General features: G+C 40.5%; 2 protein-coding genes across 9 annotated transcripts in view; one reads left to right on the top strand and one right to left on the bottom strand.

Annotated features, from left to right (window-relative positions):
- Positions 1–482: 482 nt before the first annotated feature.
- Positions 483–10,262, bottom strand: BTD (biotinidase). Of its 4 annotated transcripts, none has more exons than XM_027639501.1 (4): positions 10,142–10,262; positions 5,118–5,352; positions 3,473–3,622; positions 483–2,051 (listed from the first exon to the last, which is right to left on the bottom strand). In XM_027639501.1, exons 2-4 carry the CDS (start codon positions 5,346–5,348, stop codon positions 867–869), a joined length of 1,566 nt encoding a protein of 521 aa, XP_027495302.1. In that variant the 5' UTR covers positions 5,349–5,352; positions 10,142–10,262; the 3' UTR covers positions 483–866. The 4 variants fall into 4 exon arrangements, with proteins under 4 accessions (XP_027495302.1, XP_027495301.1, XP_027495304.1 ...); XM_027639500.1 differs by having other exon boundaries at positions 9,950–10,255; XM_027639503.1 differs by lacking the exon at positions 10,142–10,262 and adding an exon at positions 9,594–9,655.
- The window catches only part of HACL1 (2-hydroxyacyl-CoA lyase 1), a 25,661-nt gene continuing 16,445 nt past the window's right edge, over positions 9,747–18,962 (top strand). For 2 of the 5 annotated variants that reach the window (XM_027639497.1, XM_027639495.1), the window contains exons 1-4: positions 9,747–9,850; positions 10,805–10,909; positions 17,050–17,090; positions 18,218–18,298. In XM_027639497.1, coding sequence (XP_027495298.1) covers positions 9,794–9,850; positions 10,805–10,909; positions 17,050–17,090; positions 18,218–18,298 — 284 coding nt within the window. In that variant the 5' untranslated portion in view covers positions 9,747–9,793. Of the gene's footprint in view, positions 9,851–10,427; positions 10,641–10,804; positions 10,910–17,049; positions 17,091–18,217; positions 18,299–18,962 lie in introns of those variants that run through there. The other 3 variants (XM_027639496.1, XM_027639498.1, XM_027639499.1) reach the window with 3 other exon arrangements.

Here is an 18,962-nt window from a genome sequence, read left to right as displayed (position 1 = left end):
GTCCCTCAGTTCATTATGTGCTTTTCATAACTCCTCTGGAATAAATTCATGAACAACGGCTAAGATGTCTTAAAGTCAAAACAGTCTTGAAATGGCCTACCTCTCTTTTAAACAGGGAAAGTTAAAGTACTCAAACAGTACATAACATATGTTGTTGATATTCATCACCAATGTTTTCTGTAAACATAATTTCTTGGGAATTGTGTCTTACTGCAGTCTTGTTTTTCACACACATTTGATATCCTCTTCCCCAGATTAGATATTCTGTAGATGTTTACAACTGTAACATTCAGATACTGCTAAAAGCATATGAAAAAACTGGGAGTTTAGCAGGGAAAGAAAAGAAAAGAAGAAAAAGAAGAAAGAAAAAAAAGAATCATGGCACCTAACCAGAAATCAGAACCTCAGCACATACAAGCTCTATGTATGTATACCTACATATTTTTGTGCATGTCATGCACAGTATTTGTGTCTTCCTTCCCTTTTTTTTCTCTTGCAACAGTTTTCCATTCCATTCATTTCCATACTCCAAGCCAGAACACAAGAAAATGAAAGGATTAAATTAAAAGCAACAAATTCAGTTGAAATGAGTTGTTTTCCCCATATAAAACATCTCACCAAATTACAGCAAGCCTTTATCTTTGCAAGGGTGTTCTTTCCCTTCTGGTAAGACATAAGCTACCACAGTACAGACTGTACTTACAGATTCTTAGGGTGCTTTGCTTATCATTTCAAATGTGGAACCTAATCAGTGAGTCATTTAACAAACACACCTGGACCTCTAGGAAGTGTGGATGTTCAACAACTTCTGTTAAGATAAGTACTCTGAACATACAGGCAGTTGTTTTCTGACTGAAATATCTGTGCTAGTCCTTTTCATACCATCGTCCATACAGAGCAGCTGTCAGAAGGCCAGAAGATGTTCTATTTTTGCTCATGAAATAGTGGTTGTTTTTCCAGCCCATGTGATCAGCAAAGTCCAAGGTAATACCAGACGTCAGCAGCAAAGGAAAGATGTAAGGGGTACTCATATTTCCCCAAAGCTGGAAATCTATCAGAGCAGTGGCATCTGTAACCTCCTGTCCACAAGTGCTAAAGCTGAGACCACCGCACTTCACTAACGCACAGGCCTGGACATAGTATGTGCCATGCACTGTATGGAGCCCATCAAAAACTCCCAAAGCATATAATTCATCAGTTAAAACAGCTCTCTGATAATTAAGGTAACAACAAAGGGTATTGGCACAAACCTGGAGCTGTCCTTTTTCCCCCCATACAGGAATGAAAGTAAAGTTGTCATACATCATTTCTGCATAAAATGGGGGAGGTAACTGTTCATTTCCTTTTTCAGATACTCTGCCAGGAGTCTCTTCTTGCTCCTTAAAGCAAACTTGATCATCCAGCAAGGTGCTCGTAAAAGTCCTGCATGAGTCATGTAAGTTCACTCTGAATCTTTCATTACTCTCCAAATTGGTTTCATGATCCGTGGTAATCACAGGAATTTCTGCTACTATGAGCTTGCCACCATAACTTTCCATGTTGTGGTAGATGAAGGATTTGACTGGAGTGTATATCCCACTCCCTGTCATGCCCAAGGTAGGGTGGTGGATATTAGCTGCTAAAATATTGACATTGAAAGCTGTTGCAAAAGCTTGTTGAAATTCTACAGCAGACAAGAGTGGGAGCTGGTTCATCCAGGCAGTTGGATACACAATTTGTTTCAAATTGTATTGTCTGATGAGGTTCACTGCGGGCTCAAAAAAGAGTATATCAAAGCAAGTGAACATGCCAAACTTGCCAGCAAAAGGGGTATCAAAGTGTTTATAGTCAGGCTCTGGAGGGGTATCAAAAGCGTATTCGAAATACAGGTTGTGTTTGCGATATGTGGCTACCAATGTACCATCATCATCGAACGCCACGTTGGTGTTGAACTGGTACCTTCCATCGGGTGGACAGTGAGGATCAGTGTGATCACAGGGCTGCTTAGTTCCTAAGTTTGCCACAAGGAATATTTTGTTCTTCAGTGCCATGCAGCTCAGACGCTGAATAACCTGGAAAACAGTATGGAGAAATGTAAGCACTTCAGAAAATGGAGGAATACGTTCTACTTAAGCAGCTACGAGTTATTTAATACTTTTCAAATTACTACTTTCAACTGTGTTCAACATTGAGCATGTTTGACCATATCTGTAAAATTTAAAAGTACCAATGATTTTGTGACAAAAGTTACTGGAACCAATAGCTTTGTAGACAGAAAAGTATTTTGGATATTAATTTTAAAATAGAACTGAAAAAAACCCATGGGTCTCATTTCCTGAGAAGTAAGTAAATAAATCTCTCTATTTCAAGGTTGTTAATTTTCAGAAATTTCTGACTTGTAGGAGCACCAATGGCTTTCAAACACCATAGGTCAACTGAAAGCTTTGCCAAGGTAGCACAACTGATCTGTGGGTGCCTTCAGAACTTCTAATAGTGATCATTTGCAACTGTGATGTCTTGTTCCTGCAACTGGATGTTTTTATTATAAAATTTTAAGAAGCAATTACTAGCTGCACTTACAGAAGCAGAGATGTAAATGAACAGATTTTGCATAGTTACAGAAAAGAAATACAAAATGTTACAGACCACAGTATTACTGGGATATTTCTTCCATATGACAGAGCACTGTACCCAAGACTGCCAGTACTGCAATCTCCAAACAGGGTCTGACTGGCAAACCAACTTCTTGCTTGCTTGGCCATGATCATGGGTAGTAAAGATTCATAGGCCAAAATAGGTCATCACTTACAAGATTCATGTTAGCACACAAATTCTGCTTAGTAGGTACATGCATGACTTCTTTCATTATGTTGCCTACTGTAAGGTTAATAAGAATTAACAGTCTATATTACTAAGCATGGTTATTTTCAGTTCAGGTCCAGAAAAGTCAATGAAAACACGATTTTTGTAACATGGAGGTCACATCTTATGTAATCACGCTTGGTCTGTGTCAAGCTGTGACTTCTATTACATTGTAGCAGATCAAATCCTGTTACTTATGCTGATCATTTCACACACCCCCGACCACTGAGTCAGAATGTTATGGTGTCATCAAGTCATTAAACCCCAGTAACGAGAATGCACCAAAAGCAAAGATACTACTATGTTGTTTTATATAAAACAGTGTTGTTCAAAATAAAATCACACACAACGCCTCTTACTAGAAGAGTAATTACCATTTCAGAGGTTGGGGAGGAGGAGATGACAAATCCAGATGGCTCATACAAAAGCTGTATAAGCCTTTGTGTACGTATCTAAACAGAATGAAACCAGCATAACCTGAGCATCCATGAAAACAGAATCTGGTACTACGAGTTGTTGAACCTCCTGCTTACTTCCCTAAGCAAAACAACCAGAGCTATTTCCCACCTGGAGCACAAACCTAGCATTTAGTTATTCCACCCCTGCAGACATCAATCACTCCTATGTTTACCTCTGTGTCATTGAACAAATAGGGCTCTCTGCACGGATTCCACTTCCCAGAGTGCGAATGCAGAACGAAATCTAAGTAAGGATAAATGGAGCTTCTGGTGAAGTTGAAGCCATGGATTCCATCTTCAGGAAAAACAATGATCTGTGCCCCCTGTATGTAAAACAAATACATGTTTTATAGGCAAAGCAAAGGAAAAGAGGGGATCTCATGGGTAGGAAAAGCTAAAGAAAGTTAAGTATAATCCAATTATGTTTTGCCAATAATGCAGCTTCAAAGTATTTTTTCTTCAACTTCATAGTAGGTGTAACTATGTAGCAGGTGTAATTGTGTATTAAAAAAGAATCTTATTTAACCTGACACATACCTTTATCTTGAAAAATAATGTGTTTGACATTATTTTAAGGGTATGCAAACAAGAGCAGGACTTCATCTCAATTCTTGCCAAAAGTGTTCTCCCTTCACACAAGTCATGAGAATGACATGATTCAGGTTAAAGACTAATGATGTTAAAAACTTGTCTTAATTTTTTTATCAGCAGACGAACTTTGTCAAAGGTGCTGCACCTGTATCAAAAGTGAGTGCAGCATCACTTAATAGATTAGGTATATAGGGTTGGACGGGGTACTGGGACTATTAATTTCAGAAACAGCTTGACAGTGGGAGCAGTGCAGAGCCTGGTAGAAATGTAGCCATGCAAGAGCTAGGCTGGGTCTACCTGAAGTTCAGGGAGAGCTGAACTGTTCCTAAAAATGAAGTGGATTCCATTTAGATCAGTTGCAGTATCAGTCATTCAAATTCCTGTTACTTTTCAAAAGTCAGTTCAAGTGTATTGCCTATGCTATGGCTTTGGGATGCTTTATGGGTCTTGGGTGCAGTGCTGCATAAAAATAGCTATTATGCTTCTGTGCAGTCATTTGAATGTCTAAAAAAATTGTACAAAATTATACAAAAATGGTAACTGTTCTCTCCCAAATCAACAGATCTGTGAACATTGCAGGTCAATTCTTGTCTGTGTAGGGACAGTAACAGTTGCTTCCTTTGACCAGAACCAGCTTCGGGTTTTCTGGTGAGGGAAAGAAAGGGTGCTCTGCATAAGAATAGCCAGAAATACGAGTCTCTCTCCTCTAAATATATTTAGACTGAGAACCATTCCACGGTAGGGTAGGAGAAAGGAATGGAAAACTTTAGTTCCACAAAACTGTTAATGGTGGAACAGTAATTTCCAAAGCATTTAACTTCTTCAGCTTTTAGAAACATTCAGGAATTTCCAGTGAGAGCACTGGAACAAAATCAAACTCAAAGACAGCTGCTCGTAAGACAATCTTTCAGTGAAAACATTCCATTTAAGAAAACAGAAAGGAGCTAGGTATTCAGACCAAAATAGAAAATTAATTTCCCTATACCAAATAACTATAGGCGTGTTTTTCCAAGCTTGGAATAACCCGAGCCAGGCGGGATGCTAACTGGCCTGATTTTTTTTTTCAGAGCTGCTGGCAGGTCAGAGTGTCTGAAAACCCAGACCATAGTTATGTACATAAATATAGCTTTAGTTGCTTGGGAACACAAATGTAAAAGATTATCTTCAAACCGCAGCTACTCCATATATCCCCAGGGCACACACAGCTGCTCCAAGTCGTGGCAATACCTGTCTGGCAGCAGCCACTGCTTGCTGCTCGTAGATGTCGAGGTTCTTGCCCATGAGATCCAGCGCGGAGCGCCGATCCACCAGGGCTGTCGGGCTGGGGCTCAGTATGGACTCGTGCTCGTACACGGCGGCAACATAATGCCCCTCCCTCCCGACTCTTCCTGAGACAACTTGATAGAAGAAAAAGCAGATGGACAGCTTCCAGCACAGATGCACCATGGTGGATGCCATAAATCTAGAGGGGAAAAAAAGAAAACAGGTGGGGTGGGGGAAGCTTGAGCAAAATATCATGCCAGGATTTTAAATTTACGATTAAATACGGACAGTAGCAGAGAGTGTTTGAACTGAGTGTGGTGTTCTTAAATTCCTGAATGACCACATGCATATTGTTTCTAAACCTTAAATCTATCTATACTAGTGCTTTAAATAACTGTTTCCTGTTTAAAAGCGTTTTAGCTTCGTATATAGTTCTATTGATCTCCGAGCTTGGCCTCCCTTTACAATTAACTTTAACATTCATTTATAGATTATTTCACCATATATCAAAGCATCTTTGGGAAAAGTTAAAAGCAGCTCACAAATTTGCATCTCCTCTCCTATTTGGTGATGGGGGATGTATTTAAAAGTAGCATTTCCTAAAGTTACTTGAACACTGTATTTAGTAGTCAAGTAGAAATAGAACTTATTTTATCAATACTGAAACAGATGATTGCCAGAAAAATTATATCAGACACTAGTTCTGCATTTATCTATCTTTCTATCATGAAAATGCCTCTCCTAATGGATTATGGATTAGGGTTAACTATGGAGTTAGGCTTTCCAACTCCACATATGTAAAAGGCAAATATTTTTCCTACAGTGCAGCTTTTTTGAACATCTATAAAAATGCTGAGTGCCATTCAGATCCGCATTCCTCCTATACAGTGCAGATAAGTAAGGTTAAAAATGCTTTCATAGTAATAACAATAAATCAAAAATTCATACAAAATGGAGAAAATTTGCATTACTGAGCTTTTCTTAGAAAGAAATTAAGAATTATTGACTTTGAAAGGCTGGGGCACTCTGCAATATGGGCCATGTAGCCTTTTGACTTCCCAAGTTAGTAAACTACTTATACAGAACAAGGACTGACACAATGAATGCAACACTTCAGAAATACTATAGAAATGCTCTTTTCTTCAGAATTATTCTCACAGTATGAGAATTCTTCATCTATCACCACATTGTTACTAATATCATTAAGGAATTAAACCTCAAATATTAGTGAAGTTGAAAGAGCATGCAGGAGCACTAATGCTACACAATTGACAGCCCATAAATTCAGTCCCTGACTTGTTGATTGTATTTGCTCTTTGGGAACTCTTATCCAAGAAAAAAAAATGTTCCAAAATGCTCTTAATGCCCTGCAGTCTTTGTAATCCACAACTCCTGAATTTTTCCAAAGCAAATACAGACTGATAGACACACGCATGAAGAGCCTTCTCTCGTTCCTATTAGGAGTTCAACAGGAAAAAAAGATCAATTCTCAACTAATCCCAGTCTTATTTTTATTCATATTACATTGTAGTTTTGTACCTAAAGAAAGAAAGTCTATGGCAAGTTAACTGAAAACATCTCTTTGCTTAAATTCCAGGACAAAATCCTCAATATTGTTGTGGGCTTTTTTTTCACCTAAACACTAATGATGAGCAAATTGAAAAAAAAATATAGTAAGTACTTAGTTTAAGTCACTTGTTTACTTCCACAAGTTCTACATGCCATTAGCAACACTAGTTTGATAGCAACACAATCTCATGTAGGACAGCAAAATCATAACCTTAGTGCCCATGGCAGGCAGAAGATATGTTTGCTAAACCTAAAAGTTTTAACATGTAATAAAAGCACTTATAAGGGTCCAGGAGTAACTTAGGTATTCGATGCTGCTAAACTCAACTACATATTCATATTTCCTTGAGCTTTAATTAGCTAAAGTGTCCATACATACATGCCTTCGAGGGTAAATTTATTTAAAGAACAATAAAAACAGAATAAATCCATGGCATCTCTGTAATCAGATGGATTAAAGATACTGCATTTATATAAACAGTTTTGAAGTGATGTACAATAAGCTACCCCTGCTATTCTGCATCCTGAGGAAAACACCCAGTAGCTACGAGGGGTGATTTGGCAACGCACATCAAGAACAGAGGGGTCTGCCCTGTGCATCTCAGCTTTGCAAATGAAATACCGAAGCACATGTGAAAACATAAAGCAATATCAGAAGGAGGGAGAAGATGGGTGGGAAACCTCTCACAGTTAAGGAACCTACTGAAAATAAACAAACTGTGTGGCACTTGACTGACAAAACACTCTTTTCTATTTCTGTTGCCACTTCAGAGCCAAAATGCCTATTTAGGACTGGAATGGGTTCTAGTCAGCTGCTCTTCACTAAAGCTGTCAACTAAGATGTAATTAGAATTCATCATTACAATGGATGGAAAGAGTTGGAGAGTTTCAGACCACGGGATAGAATTGCTATGCATTAGAAAAATCGCCTTTTTGCCTTCTAAGCCAAACACACCAACAGAAAAAATTAAAAGGCTTCTACAAAATGTTGTATTTTACTAACATACTTGGATAATTCTTATTTTTCTGCCACAGTTCATTTTCTGGTGGTCAGAAACACTCAAAAGTACTAATCTGAATCCCTTCCTCATTTAGATGCACAAGAGGTTTAGCACCAAACATGTAACATGCACTCAATCCCATCTTGCTAAACCTAGGCCAACTAAAATAATAACTACAATAATTCCTCCAAGTCCTTTCCCTTGGCTGTGATTACTGCTAGTCCTGCAGACAGTGGGTGAGCACTTGTGTGAGTGCTCCCCAAAGCCTTTTCCCCTGTTTGACAGTTTAAACAATTGCTATCTGATGGATTGCTCCTAACAAGGTGAGCTGTGACAAGCCCCAAGGCTGGGCTTGGGTATGTTAACCTTTCCAGCAAAATAAGGACACCAGTGGGGTTTACTCAGCCTGTAGGCTGTTTAGATTTCAAATATGTTTCTGCCACATTCTGGATTTTTTTCTCACTGGAAAATACTACACCGGCTAATAAATCTTTTCCTTAAGGAGAAGTTAATTTGCTTAGGGTCTATAGAGCTGTCACCTCACCTGAGCTACAACTTTAAATTTTCATGAACTGAAATGCTTTATTAATTTTATCTCTTTTTCTGTCCCTTTCCTTTGATTTATGTGGTCTGTTGCCTGGCACAGAGGCTCCAGCAGGATCATCTCACCCAAATACAAGTATTTCATAGCACTATTACTGTCATCCAGTCACAATATTCACTTATATTCCTTCCACACAAAGGATAAAAAGACTGGTGTTTGAGTTTGGATACCAAGTTTACCCTGCAGTCCCGCTGCAGACTCTTCCTATTCAGCTTTTCAGAACTATCTAATCAACAAATTCTGTTGTTTATGTCATGAAGTAAAGCATCCATTCACTCGCTTTTCAACAGCCTTGGAAACTTAGAATGTCACCCCTCACCACATCTGGATGTATGTACAGAAAAGCAAGACATACCTGCTTCTTAGTACTTCTGTACTCACAATAATCCAATAGACTACAAAAATAACACAGGTAGCACAGCACTCATCTGGGTCCTCAAGTGATTAACAGCAAATGCATGTTAGGCCATACCCAATGTAGTGCAGTCACATAAACAGTAGCAATAAGTAACATAATAGTAACATAAGCAGTAATGACAGTAACATAAAAAGTAATAATTACTAGGTAAATATTAAACTGCTATAAAAAAATAAAGACTTTTTAATATTGTATGATATCCGCGGATTGTGACTTTGCTGGTATTCTATTATAGATTATACAACATATAATAAGAATATACATAGTGAAATTCAAGGGGTTTTTTCCACTGATACATCCTGTCTACTGCCTTTATTTGCTGCATTTGATTACACTATTTTACTATGTACGTTTTGCAAAGGTTTTATGTTAGTTATGTTTCGTTATCTACTTTTTTGTTGTTGTTTGATGAGTGAGGGCGAACGGAACGCTGCTATCGTCAGGGGTTTGGCTGGACAAGGGGAGGGTGGGGCAGGGACATGTTGTCAACCGTGTCACTTCTGCCACGAGTGCCCGAACGGGCCGAGCCAGGAAATGGGTGTGCGCCATCCCTCATCTGGGATTTTGGCGAGATGTCCCACACTCCTCCCCCATGAGCGTCGGCGCCGGGCACCCAACGCCAAACCCTCCCCTACTTTGCCCCGCTCCGCGTTCGCCATCTCTGACCGGCCCCACAGCGCCAGAGAGCTCAGGGCAGCAGACCCGGGCACCCGCGAGGCCCTGCGGCTCAGGCAGACCTTCGGGGCCGGTAACAAAGGCGCCTTCCCGGCTTCGAGGCCGCTCCCTCCACATCCCGCCCCTCCGCCCCCACTCCCGGCGGGAGCCGGGAAGGCCCGACCCGCTCCCACCTCACGCTGGGGGCCGGCACCTCCCGGCCTCCTGATTGGTTGCCCGCTCTGGCCAATCGGGAGCTCCCTTAGGCTTCGCCCCCAGGGCAGGGGTGGTACCCGCGGCCCTCGGTCCCGCCCCCCACCGCCTGATTGGCCGGGCGGGCTGTCAGTCACCTGCCCCGACCCTCGGCCGGGCCCGGGCCGGCGGTGCCGGCGCGATGGAGGGCGAGGCGCTCAGCGGGGCGCAGCTCATCGCCCAGGCCCTCCGGGATCAGGTGAGGGTGCGGGGCGGGGGGCCGGCAACCAGCGGGCAGGGACAGCGCCCGCCGGGCCGCGGGTGCCCGCGGAGAACGAGTGTGCGCGGCCGGACTCACCGGGAGTGGGCGGGAATGGCTCGCCCCGCCGCTCTATGGGAGGGAGGGAGGTCCCGCCGCACGGCCCCGGGAGCGGCCTGGCCCCGCCTGGTCTCGGTGCTGCCGGGCACCCCTGACCCGGGGGCGGCATTCCACAGCCCCGCACTGATTCCTTTCTTCGCCCCTTCCCGAGCTCGGCCCCTTCCCCGTTACCGCCAGGCAATGCCGACAGCCCTCCACGGCTCTTCCCCTGGCAGCTGGATGTGCCTCCTGCGCCTCCTTTACAGTGATCAAAGCTTTGTGTTATCTCTGAACTCGAGCTGGTGCTGACCTGACACCGGCCTTGACAGAAGACTTTGCTTCAGCCTGTGACACACAGAGAAACGGCGCTCGGCTGTAATAAAAATAAGCACAGTCTTCTTTATCTCAGCGTTTCTTTGTGCACGGTACTACCCCAGTTATTGCCTGGGGCCTTTTTGGTGTCTGTTTTCTGTGAAAGTGCAAGAACATGAGATGCCATGAGAGTCGGGGAGGCTGACTTACCCGGAAACAGGAAAGTGGCGGAGAAGTCCCAAGTGAGAACTGATCAGCAGAAAGCACTGAACGTATGTTGACTGAGGCACTGAACCATTGTCCCACTCCCTGTGGGCCTCCAAAATCCAAGGCTTTCACAACCACAGAGAGCTGAGCTGGAAATACCGGCTGGCATTGTGTATGTTTCCACAGTGACCTCTAAACTTCTATGTGACCATATATGTTGTTACATTTTAGTTTTAGACCGCCTGTGTTGTTAGCATGTCTCTCTTTGGCATGTGCTTGTTAAAGTTGTCTTTTGGGGAGAAAAAATCTGATTTCTTCTAACATTTTTCTTTATAGAATATCGAATACATGTTTGGCATTGTTGGTATTCCAGTCACTGAAATTGCAATTGCAGCCCAGGCAGCTGGAATAAAATATGTGGGAATGAGAAATGAACAAGCTGTAAGTATATATCTATAGTGGGACCAATCCTTACCTTAAATGTTTTACAGTGGAATGAAACCTGGTTTATGTTTTCTTACTAGAAAGCATATGGTCTCTGAATGTTCCTTTAAAGAACCTGTAGAGAAGCATTCACTCGTTCTGGAATAAGGAGAGCACTGGGGCATTGAGTTGAGTGTTTCTTTGTGCCCTTCTTTTCCCGCTTCCATTTTAAAGTGGCCCCTCATTTCCTATTAAGGGAATTGCAGCTTCTTTCATTTTTAAATGCCTTTTTCCAAAAAGGGAGCAAGTGTAGGATGAAAATAGGGGGGGAAAGAATTTGAACAGAGCATTTTGAAACAGACAGAAAAAATTATCAAATTTATCTCCTTCAAGTCATATATCGTCAACTTTTATCTGCCACTTTTTGAGATGCTCATCCAGGTGTTTTGTTTTTCTGTGGCTTTCTATAGACTTTCCAATATTCTTATTTCTTAAATTTTTTTCCTGTCATTTTCTTTTACTGATGTCTTCCCTTCCAAATTAGGGCAATATTATCATTCTCTCTCTAATTGGTGGTATTTTAATTTCTTTCTGACCTACCTCTTTACTTTTTTTCCTTGTCTATGTTCTGTTCTTAAGTGCCCAAAGAGGAAAATTTTCCTGCTAGTTGATAAACTTGTCCTGAGAGTTTAAATAATTATGATTTTTTTTCCCTTAACAATTTTTTAAATGCTCACCAAGCAGTAAACCATAGAAAGTTATAATGCTTCTGAATGCTAAAAATCAAGCAGGAACATATACTTAGACTCTCTTAGTTATATGTATTTCAGCTTTGTTGTGTAGGTGTCAGAAATTAGACTCAAGCTCCTCAGCATTTTCACAGAATTACTGAATCAGTTAGGTTGGAAAATATCTCTGAGATCATTGTGTCCAGCATTTGACTGAACATCACCATGTCAACTAGACCATGGCACTAAGTGCCACATCCAGCCTTTCCTTAAACACCTCCAGGGACGGTGACTCCACCACCTCCCTGGGCAGCCCATTCCAATGTCTGATCACTCTTTCTGTAAAGAACTTCTTCTAATGTCCAAACTAAACCTCCCCTGGCGCAGCTTAAGACTGTCCCCTCTCATCCTGTCACTTGTTGCCTGGGAGAAGAGACAGATTTCTCCCCCCCACCATCTACAGCCTCCTTTCAGGTAGTTGTAGAGAGTGATGAGGTCTCCCCTGAGCCTCGTCTTCTCCAGGCTGAATACCCCCAGCTCACTCAGCTGCTCCTCACAGGACTTGTGCTCCAGTCCCTTCAAAGGCAGCTTCGTTGCCTTTCTCTGGACCTGCTCCAGTACCTCAATGTCTTTCCTGAATTGAGGGGCCCAGAGCTGGACACAGTGCTTAAGGTGCTACGTAACCAGTGCCAAGTACAGGGACAAAATCACTTCCCTGGTCCTACTGGCCACACTATTCCTGATACAGGCCAGGATGCCATTGGCTGCCATGCCTGGCTCATGTTCAGCCTGCTGTCGGTCAGTACCCCCAAGATCCCTTTCTGCCTGGCCACTCTCCAGCCACTCTGTCCCCAACCTGTAGTGCTCCATGGGATTGTTGTGGCAACCATTTTGATGTTTTGCCACTAGTTCTGGATTTGTTTGTTTTTCCCCAGTAGTAAAAACTTCCTTAGTCATTCAGTAGTTCCTTAGGTGGTCTGAGATTGAAGATAATAAGCTCAGGTTTATCCCTCATTTTCAAGGATTGCTGTGCAAGCTGTAGCTGCTGGTTGTTGGACTGCTGGCAAATGAACCATCAGTTTTCCTTACTCAGAGTTGCTCTGCAACATTTGTCAATTTTCTGTAATTGATGCCAACCAGTAAATAAATTTCTTGATTATTATCTTACCATATTTTTCATGTGTTTTAACTTGTTTATGGGTCCTATCTCCTATGAATACTATTAATTAGAATTTTACCACTTTAACACAAGAAAATCCTTCCGATATTCTGGACCTGTATTTTGCAGCAGTGTTCTTTTTTCTGTTTTCTACCATGTAGTTTGTAGCCTTTGTGGATTGTCCCAGTCCTCGATGAAGTATTATAACAGTAGTTCAGTTAACAGTGGTTACGAGCTGTATGTTTTTGCTGTCTAATCCATACATTCTTGTATTGGAATGTGGAAATTTAGAGGAATGCATGTCTCTATGGAAAATCTGCAACATATGAGAAAGGCAAATATATACAAACATGTTTAAAAGGTGTATTTGATTCCTTGAAGGACTGGGAATTCAACACAGCCTTTATATTCCTGTAGGCCATTTAGCAAATATTCTAGTTTTAGCTGTGGTTATTAAAACAATTAAAATTAATGTCCTCATATGTCTGTAATTAACAGGGAAGATTGCTTTGCACTGCCAAATGAGATGCTGTCCTACTTATCACCCTTTTTGTCACTGTGCAAGAATCTAGTAGACAAGAAACATTCTGCTGTGTAAAAGATGAAATACTTTTGCTTAGTGGAATGAAAATTACATGAAGACTTGTTTAAGTATCAAAATGTCAGGGTTTGTCTTCTTTGGGGACTGGAAAAGAATGAATAAAGATACATCTTGTAGTGAGTTTTGCTTTGTTTTTTGTCCTCATTGAAGACATAGAGTAACTGCTTGGCAGAGGAGGGGGTGAAAGGTTATACACAGTATATTCAAGATACACTCAATATTTACACATCATAGTTTTAAATGTCTAAGTTTATTAGTTGTATGGTCTGGCTGTGGAGAATGTGTATACAGCTGCTTCCTTTATTGGTGAAGGCAGCTGTGCCTTCACCATGTATCTCAGATATATGGAAAATTAAGGTTTTTTTCCAAGGATCGAGTTTCTGCCTCATTTATGGGCCAGATGTAGCAAAACCATTTCCTTGTAAAAGTGCTAAAATTCTAATTAATAGTGCTCATAGGACACAGGACCCATAAACAAGTTAAAACACAGGAAAAAACATCTCAAGACAATTATCTGGTTGACATCAATTGTGGAAAACTGACAAATGTTGTTGACAAAATTATCCTTATGTCCTTATGCTGCCCAGGGAGGTGGTGGAGTCACCACTGCTGGAGGTGTTCAAGAAACGATTGGACCGGGCACTCAGTGCTATGGTCTAGTTGACAAGGTGGTGACTGGTCAAAGGTTGGACTCGATGATCTTGGAGGTCTTTTTCAACCTAAATCATTCTGTGATCCTGTGAAAAGCCCATAAAACTGCAGAACAGAAGACCAGATTAAAGCATGGAGTTAAAAGATAAGTAGTGCTACCAATAGCTGTAAGCCAGTCTCCTCTGGCCTGTAATATGGCGTAAGTTTGCCAGAAGCCATTTGACCTGCATCCAAATGCCCTTTGAACACTGGAAAGTTGTGTTACAACTCCACAGCAGCATGTATTTTGTGTATCTGTCCTGGGTAATTAGAGATTGCTGTGGTTGTTTAGAAGACTGGTAACCCAGATGAATTTTAAACTTTAAAAAAAAATCCCCTTTACTAGATTGTTACTTGTTAATAATGCACATTGCTTATGTTTAGTTCCTAATCTTTAATAATAATTATCACTACATATTCAAAGCAATCTCTTCTTGATATTCATAACCTGAGTTAGTTGTGAGTTTACGAATATGCTGGAGCTGGTGCAGCTGTCAGGGGAATTGAGAACCCTTCAGGAAGGGCATCTGGAACAAAAGTGGGCATCGTTTAGTCCGCCTCCTACATTCAAGATCTTTTTTTATAAGATGTTTTGGTCTCTGAACAGATCTAACCCCTTGTCCTTCATGCCTGGACTATGGACTGTATAATGCAGGATGGTACTTCCCAGGCCCAGACAGGTGCCTGATCCTGTTGCACATCTATTGGAGTTTTTTTGTTCTGTTTTGGTTTTTCCTGTTGCTTAACCATTGCTGCTCTACCCAAAACAGTGTCTTCCCAGAGCTCAAAGTCACACTTTTTCAATGACAAGTTACTGACCATTAGCAAATCATTTATTATTCTGGGACTGCTGCTTTCAACCTGTGTCCTTATTTGCAAGGCCTGGACTTAAGTTGTATATGGTAACAGAAGACACCACGTACCAAGCTCAGGTTCATACAGCAGGTTCTCTCTCATAATAAGTTGATCACAAGCCATACAGAGCAGTCCTGGAACACTGAACATTAGATACAATTAACATGAGGGCCTCAAACCTGCTCCTAGAAATGGCAGTACCATTTTACCTGGGCTGCTGGGTACAGAAATGCTTAACCATTGTTTACTCACTATGTTGTTTATGTTTGATTTGAAAACAGACTAATTAAACTTTGCTTAGTGTCCTTCTACTTTAATGGGAAGAACAGGCCTCTGCTTTGGCTGCAGTTCAAGCCCAGTGCTCATGGGTGGTTGCAAGCTTTGAGTTGAGTGCCTCCATCTAGACTTCCTACATTTCTTCCTAATGTTGACTGTGGTTTTGTGGGCAGTGGTGTTCTATCTGCCTGCGTCCTTCTTGCTTGTCTGAGGGACACAAGGATCTGGTTTCAGCTGATCAACTGTCTTGTGACCATAACAGATAATGAGTGTCATTACTCATGTTTTAGTGGTGAAGGTGCAAGATTCATCAGTAAAATGGCTCTTCTTTCTACTATTCACACAAAAAAATCTTTTAAGTATACCTTCAACATTATTTACAATCTCCTCTAAACACAGATATCTTTAGTCATGTTGCTTCCTTGCAGAATGAAGCAGCAAAAGTTTTAATGGCAATTGACTGTAAATGAATCCAAATTCTATGTGCTGCTTTGTTTTGCCACTCAGTTCTAAAACATGATTGCCATAGAAACTCAACTCCATGCTTAGAGCTCCATTAACAAAATTTTTCGTAAGACATACTCCAAATATTTCCAAACTTTTGCACAGATATGTCATCAAATTGTTGAACATAAGTGACATTTTTCCTCTCTATGTCGGACGTGTATGAAAAGTACAAAGAGATTTTTCTTATCAGTGTACGCTTTTGCTCAACAATTCCCTATCCTAATACTGCAAAGAAAATGAGGGTTTCTTATTGTGTACTAAGCTCCATGCTTTTGATCAGACAGTTGATCTTTATCTGTAGGATAATGAGGATATTCAAGGCAGTTTCTCCTTCTCTGTAAAAACTTAGAAAAAGCCTGTGTTTTGACTCATTGAAGCTGAGATGACTGTTACCTAGAATAATTCATATTTTTGAGGAAAATATTTAGTAGCTTTGTAAACTTTTAGAAGGAGCTTTTGTGTTACTTATTCTTCTCTATCACAAGAATGCTTGAATATAACTAAAAAAACAAATCTCAACTCCATTTAAAAATGAAAGAGGCAGGCTCTAATGCCAGGAGCTTCCTTCAAAAAAAAGTTTACAAAAAATTGCAAAATGAGGTTTTTTCCAATAAGTGTTTAAACTTGCTCAATTCAAGACAAAGCACGAGAATAGGAAAGAGTTGGCAATGTCACATGTCCCACTGCTGATAAGCTGTGCTAACACATGTTGTAGATGTTACTTCCGAGAAAATGATTCAAAACACACTTTTTCTTTAAAATGTCAAACTAGCTAAAGCAAAGTGTTGTACTGAAGGTGGAATGAGAAGTACTTCAGCAGGTCAGCTCGAAAAGACAATCCCTAATCATCTAATTAATTTCTCCAGTGTGTTAGTTCAACCTTTTGTTTAATTTCTGACATACAGCGAGTCATTCCAGCGATGGATGGATTTCTGCTTGTTGTCTTTCTCTTGCAAATCCCTCTTCCGTGTTAGTCCAGAATGCAGTGGAAGGCAGAAGTTTCATGCATTGTTTTAGTGTTCAGTGGTTTTTTGTTTGATTGGTTTATTCTGTCTTGTTGATTTTTTTCTTTTTCAAATCCCAGATATCCCCAATATAATACTCTGTAACAACAGGAGCCTGAAATGTGGAGAGGAGTCTTGAGATTTTTCGTATAAATCTTCATGAACACACGTTACAATGGGGAGGGAAAAGGGGTACTTTTGCTTACATTTAAGCTCTGCTAATCAGGGAAGAATCTGTACCTCCGTATTTCCAGTATTTTTGTTGAAAGTTATGTACAAGATGTTATGAAATGTATACATAATAATAATTGTGTAATTAACTCCAATATTTTCAACAGGCCTGTTATGCTGCATCTGCTGTTGGATATTTGACTGGCAGGTACATTCCGTATTTATCAATCTTTGTAATACAATTTAGTAAATATTAATATTGTAATATTAACTGTGTTAGACTTAACAGTTAGAAACTAGAGAGGTTTGTCTGTTTTGGAGCTGGAACTTTTTAGTGTGTGCAGATGTAGGGCAGTTAAAACGGAGCATGAATGCTAAAATATCAGTAACAGTTATCAATATTTCTGTTGCAATGACTCAGCAAGAGCAAGGAGGTGCTTAAACTCATATAATATTGACCATCTTATAACTTTCTTTATTTTTTTTCCCCTTTGATATCTGAATAGTAGCTTAACACCGTTGGTGTGAGGGGCAGAAATCACACTACCATTGTTTACTGCAACTTGGTGGGCCTGCTACACCTCAATCTCACCATCTGGGTGTATTGTTCAGCAAAGATCTTATCAATACAGAGACTGATCATATGCCTTCCAGTCTCCTGTGTGCTTCTCCTGAACACAAAGTACTGCATTCTGCCCTTAATGCTGTTGGGAAGCATTCAGTGGCCTGTGACTTGTGCTTCTTGGGTATGGCTCCTTTTGTAAACTAAACATCTGGTGTCTGCTCACTCAGAAGTGCAGACCCAATGATGCAGGTGGTCACTCCTTAGTTAAGAGTGATCATTTTTTCTGTCATCACCTGGAATAACAAGTGCCTCTGCCTGAACTAAACTGTAATAAATTTGTGTTGAATCAGATGCACTTCTTCCTGTGTGAGCTTTGTCCCTGATATCTGCTGCTAAAATGCAGTTGAGAAAACTGCAAATGTAAATGGTTTACCAAATTCCATATAAATGTTAGATGATGGAGTAAATGTGATAGAAGAAGTAAGGAGCTGTGTTAGGATAAGCCTGCGTGCCTTGCAGACCTCTGTGTGGATGGCACGTAACAACTGTTCAACTGCTGTTCCTATTGGGCTGATACAGCTAAATGGTTTCTGATTTCTCTGTGTGTCTTTAGTCCTTCATACAAATTCCTTGCCATTCGTGACTTGTGATGACATGAGTAAAACTTTAGTATTCCATATTTCAGCATTTTACTAATTTTTTTTGATGATTTATTTGGTGTTCCATGTGCTTACTTTCTTTTCTCTCTCCCTCTTTTTCTTTTCATCTAGACCGGGGGTATGTCTTGTAGTGTCCGGTCCAGGATTTTTACATGCCCTTGGTGGGATGGCAAATGCAACCATTAACTGCTGGTAATTTAACTGCATTTTCACTTTAAAATTCCAATAATAGTGTATTGTTATTTGTTGCAGGTGTTGAGCTCCACAGTGTTTAGTATTGTACTTCCCCCCTCCCGCCCCTTTCTTGTGGGTAGTGAGAAGGGAATTCTTCACTTGTCAACCCTAAAAGTAATTTTGTTTCATTTTTTGTGATGTTATGGATAAAATTCTCATTTTTTTGTCCTACCCCATTGTGCATATATTAGAAAATCTGTCAGCATAGCTGGTTGTATGGATATGTTTGAAAATGAAGTTGATGTTCAGCCTGTAATGCTTTATTGATTGTGGAGATTGTCTTAAAGGTTCTTTCTAAATTTAAATCCTTATTGCCTTTGAATTACTGTATTTCACATGTAAACAAATTGACAGCTGCATTGTTAATATGCCTATTTGCTTCCCACGCAGACATTTAGAACAATAATTAAGTATTGAATTAAAGGATGTACAGCGTGATAGTATTTGCTCCTATAAGCCTTCACTGAGACGTGGCAACTTGAGCTGGTCTGTCACAGAAGAGTGTTCAAAAAGCTGTTCTGAGGTATTTGGAGTAGAAGTAATACCTAGCACGTGTGCTCACAGAACAGAGTGTGATCCAGAACAATGTGATCTGGAACAATGGGATCCGGAACATTAAATT

This window comes from Corapipo altera, unplaced genomic scaffold (assembly GCF_003945725.1).
Source record: "Corapipo altera isolate COAL_440 unplaced genomic scaffold, ASM394572v1 44, whole genome shotgun sequence".
Classification (NCBI taxonomy): domain Eukaryota; kingdom Metazoa; phylum Chordata; class Aves; order Passeriformes; family Pipridae; genus Corapipo; species Corapipo altera.
This window is presented reverse-complemented; position numbering and strand designations above follow the sequence as displayed.

Coding starts and splice junctions, on each gene's coding strand:
- BTD (XM_027639501.1), bottom strand. CDS start 5,348: ATGGCATCCACCATGGTGCATCTGTGCTGGAAGCTGTCCATCTGCTTT. Junction 3,623..5,117: donor CAGTGGCTGCTGCCAGACAG/GTATTGCCACGA, acceptor TTTTACATACAG/GGGGCACAGATCATTGTTTT. Junction 2,052..3,472: donor ATTTGTTCAATGACACAGAG/GTAAACATAGGA, acceptor ACTGTTTTCCAG/GTTATTCAGCGTCTGAGCTG.